The following is a 5,277-nucleotide window of genomic DNA, read 5'->3' as shown; positions in this document are numbered from 1 at the left end:
GCGAGGAGGGTGAGGACGAAGATAAGATAGTTAATATCTTGTCCTTAACTCGTCCTTGCAGGACTCTTAACATCTAAGCTAGCCAAGCAAGTATAATAAAACTAGTAGTGTTAATAGCCCTGTTAGTCTAAATTAGATTTAATTAGGTTTTGGTTAGTCTCTAAGTTTAAATAGGGTTTCTGCTGGCTATATATTAAATACAACTAGACCCTATCTATAATAACTGCTAGAATTCTAGAGGTTAAATGCATGTTTACTTACCTAGAATAAAGTTTTATCCTACAGGATCCTAGGCAATTCTAGTTCTACTTGTTTGCTATCCTAGAATACCCCTAGCTATTGTATATTGTCCTGCGCTATCTTCTTTGTGTAAGATTATCCTATATTCATTTTGAAGTAATAGTTTGTTCCTTTGCCCTTTGCAAACTAATAACAAGGAACAAGACACTGCAATAGGTCTAGATACCTTGTAGTTCAAGATAGGGGAGTTTAGTGTTCTATCCTTTATAAGGCCTAGTGTCTTATAAGTTAAACTATACTATAGAGAATATTTACACTTATTAGTTATAGTAAGAGATAATAGGTTAAGTATAATTACTATATATAGAATAGTTTATTATAGAATATATTATATAACTATTACTATAGTAATATTACTAACTATATATACTGTTAGGTCTTTAAACCTATATAATTATATCTTTTGGCTAACCTTAACGACTACTTCTTTCCTCCACTTTGTTTAACTGAAAATGGATCCTATTTACTTCTATAGCAGGCAGGGCGAGCATGCATGCTTTAGCTAAATGTACCTATCTAGTTTTACCTATAATAGAGTACTGTACTATAGTATAGAGCACTATTTCTATGCTGCTAAGGCAAAGCTATTTGGCGACATAGTATATATTGTAAATCTGTCTTTGCTACTATATACTAACACTAAGTGCATACAACTCTTTAAGCAATTCTGCAGACACTAGACCCCTTTAAGGCAAAGCGTCTTGGTTAAAGAGTTGCAAACTTTAACAAACATAAGTGGAGCAAAGGTATTTATGCTATAGGCAATATTATAAAGCGTATGCTAATTAGGAAAGTTGTATATAATATTGTGCTTAAGGCAAATTACCTAAAGTTTACAATTTCCCAACACGCTAACACAATTGTACCAGTTCTATTAGGTACAGGAAAGGCTAAAATTTAAGAGGCTGCTCCTTCAGATCGTGTCTAGGGTATTAGGTGCACTGCTAGCAAGGCTCGTCAACAAGGATACTTTCTAGGAAGGAACTTGCTTAGCAAAGCATTAATGGATGTTCGTACTATCTTATTAGAAGAGCTAGAGTAGTCTTTATAAAGTAATACAATATATTTTATAGGTTATAGTTTACTTTCTATAATTATAGGACTACTAATAATACATGTATAAAAATAACTCTGTATAACCCTTATATATACCTATAATATAGAGATATATAAAGTTATAGGATAGAGCTAAAGGTATAGGATCTAGGTAAAGTTATATAAGATATACTATACTATTCTATAGTTACCTAATTAAAATTCTTTAAATAACTTCTAGGATACCTATATATAAAGTAATCTTAATTATCTACTTATTATATATACTATTCTATAGTCTATAAAAGAGTTTAAAAGATAACTATTATTTAAAAGATATATTTTAGTTATCTACTTATTAAAAATTATAAAAGAGTACTAATTTAAAGATATATATAATCTAAAGCTATAAGAGATATAATAATTTAAGCTTCTAGTAGTATTTACTTAGGAAAGAAATATAAGATAATTTATTAAATATAAAGTTTAAAAGTTAAATATTAAAAAAAAAACTCTAAAGTAATAGTAATCTAAAGGAATTTTATAAATAAGAATACTAGTATATAAAGAATTAACTATTTTAAATTAATAATATTATAACCTTTTAATATATTAATACCTAAGAATACTAGGTTTAAGTAATAAAAGTGCCTTAATATATATATTTCCTAATATATAATTAGTAAATACTAGCTATTTAAATTTAGAATAGTATAAATAATAACTTACTTATATTCTAATACTACTATATATATAAATAGGTTTTTAATTTTTATATACTCTCCTATTTATAATATTTTAATACTTATATTAACTTATTTAGTTATATAGTATATTATAATATATATATTTTAGGTAAATAAATAGCTATTTATTTATAATAGTAATATATAATAATAGTATTTATTTATTTAATATTTAGTATATATTATACTTTATAACTACTTCTAATATAAAGGTTATTTCTATAACTATTTTAAAATTATAGATATATAGTATATTAATATTATAATATTCTAGGTTAATCTAAAATATAAAAATACTATACTATCTTTTTATCTTATACTAGTTTAGTAATAATATTTATATTAGAATACTTAAAATAGGTTTTCTTATAAAATATAATATATATATTAGGGTTATAATAGATAGTTATACTAGCCCCTAGAAGTAACTAATATACTCTTCTTAAGGGTAGCCTAGGTATCTAGTAAGTATAACCTTTATAATTAAAGGTTTTAAAACTATACTTATACTAGTATATATACTAGTATTAGTATAAAATAAATAAATATAGAATAATTAATATAGTATAGTATTATTTTAAAACTTATACTATACTAGACTATACTATACTTAAATTAAATTATATTTATATTATATAGTAAATTATTACTAATATACTATTTATTTTAGTATAGTAAAGATATAAACTAATAATATAAGTAGTATTATAATATAATATCTTATTAATATCTTACTATATATATTAACTTATTAGGGTAAGGTAATAGTATTTACTTTTACTCTATTCTTAGTTTATAATAGTTATAAGCCTAGTTAGTATAGTAGTATTATTACTATATTTTAATATATATTAGTAGAGCATAGTTAAAATTATAAAGGATATAGGTTTAAATTATAGTATTAGAATACTATAATTTAAAAGGTCCTAATTAGTAAGCCTCTAGAGGCGCCTAGCTATACTACTTAATAGGGTTAATATTTCTCTTAGATTAATACTATAATAATACTTAATAATAACTATAAGATTACACTTCTTTAGCTAAGTATTCACACCTTTACTTAACTAGGGGGTGTGTTATAATATAATATCTTATTAATATCCTACTATATATATTATTTTATTAACATAGGGTAATAGTATTTACTTTTACCCTATTCTTAGTTTATAATAAGTAGTATTATATATAAAATTTTAATAGAATATAAAAAATATAATATAAGTATTTATAATATTATTATTAATATTAATTATAATTTAATATATATATATATATATATATTAACTTATAATATTAAATAGTACTTAGAAAGTAAATATTTAAAAGGTATATTAAAATAGTAACTTATATTAGAAATAGATAAAGTTATAACTAAAGAGGCTTAGTATATTTATAAAGGTAAAGCTAAGCCTAGTAAATAAGATAATATAGTATTTATTTAAAAATATAATTAGACTATATATTATATCTAAAGTATTAGATTATAACTTTAAAAAGAATTATATAGTTCTAGTATTATATAAAAAATAACTATATAAGAAAAATTATAACCTAATACTATATATTTATAAAATTTCTTATAACCTCTACTACCTAAAATCTACTATCTATACTATATACTATACTAGCTACTATACCTAGTATGTATACCCTATCTATAGCCTACTTATACTACCTAACTTACTATCTACTACCTACTATCTACTACCCCTAATATATATATATTATATCTATTAGTAATAGCTTAGTTTTATTTATAAATACTATACCCCTAATATATAAAGTACTATTTAAAGGAAACTTTTAAAGTAAAATCTAAGGCTTAGTTTAGTACTTAGAAAGTAATATATAGATTACTATTTAATAGGTCTCTCTAAGAATATATATTTATAAACCTTTACTATTTAAGGTTTAGGGAGTATAGTTATATATTAGAATACTAGATAGTAGTAGGTACTTTAGTAAGGAATATTAAAACCTTTATATTAACTTTACTACTTAAACTACTAAAAGTATACTAGATAGTAAAAGTATATTATAAAGTATAAATAAGGACTATATATTACTACACTCTTATAAGTAATACTTATTTAATAAATATTTAAACCTTAAATATATTTTTTATAGGCTTTAGTATCTAAACTTATTTTATATATTACTTAATAAACTAAAATCTAGTACTAAAGGATATTAGTTTATAAACTTTTACTATTAAAGTACTAAAAATTTAGTTTATATATTAGAATACTAGATAGTAATAGCTAGGCACTAGCTAGTACTTACTACCTTAGTAAGGAATATTAAAACTTTTATACTAACTTTACTACTAAAACTACTAAAAGTATACTAGATAGTAAAAGTATACTAGCACGCACTATCTACTACCTACTACCTACCTTAGCACCTACTACCTACTACTTACCTTACTACCTACTACCTACTACCTACCTTACTACCTACTACCTACCTCTATTACCTAACCCTAACCCTAATATATAGACTAAGGATATTAGTTTATAAACTTTTACTATTAAAGTATAAAAAAATTAGCTTATATATTAGGATACTAGATAGCGCTAGCTAGGCACTAGATAGCACTAGCTAGGCGCTAGCTAGCACTAGCTAGCGCTAGCTACCTTAGTAAGGAATATTAAAACTTTTATACTAACTTTACTACTAAAACTACTAAAAGTATGCTAGATAGTAAAAGTACGCTAGATAGTAAAAGTATACTAGATAGTAAAAGTATACTAGATAGTAAAAGCACGCTAGATAGTAAAAGTACGCTAGATAGTAAAAGTACGCTAGCACGCACCACGCACTACCTACCTTAGCACCTACTACCTACCACCTACCTTAGCACCTACCACCCACCACCTACCTTAGCACCCACTACCTACCCCTATTACCTAACCCTAACCCTAACGCACAGACTACTATTTAAAGTTACTTTATAGGGTAAAATCTAGTACCTTTAACCCTAAGGTAGTACCTTTCTATATAGGTAATAAATATACTATTACCTACTAGTAAACCCTAGGGTTAGGGTTAGCAAGACGTAGCAAGACCCACGCGACCCCAAGGAAGACCCAATAGTAGGGTTAGGGTTAGGGTTAGGGTTAGGGTTAGGGTTAGGGTTAGGGTTAGGGTTAGGGTTAGGGTTAGGGTTAGGGTTAGGGTTAGGGTTAGGGTTAGG

At 25.2% G+C, this 5,277-nt stretch overlaps 1 protein-coding gene across 1 annotated transcript; it reads right to left on the bottom strand.

The window, feature by feature from the left end:
• Window positions 1-5,100: 5,100 nt before the first annotated feature.
• Window positions 5,101-5,277, bottom strand: IAQ61_004940 (uncharacterized protein; the record flags this gene model as incomplete). Its single annotated transcript, XM_066096547.1, has 1 exon — window positions 5,101-5,277. A coding segment is annotated over one exon (177 nt), but the record flags the coding sequence as incomplete, so codon positions are not given.

Source organism: Plenodomus lingam (assembly GCF_022343315.1).
Source record: "Plenodomus lingam strain CAN1 chromosome Unknown contig_2, whole genome shotgun sequence".
Taxonomy (NCBI): Eukaryota; Fungi; Ascomycota; class Dothideomycetes; order Pleosporales; family Leptosphaeriaceae; genus Plenodomus; species Plenodomus lingam.
The sequence above is the reverse complement of the archived record's forward strand: the minus strand, read 5'-3'. Positions and strand labels throughout refer to the sequence as shown.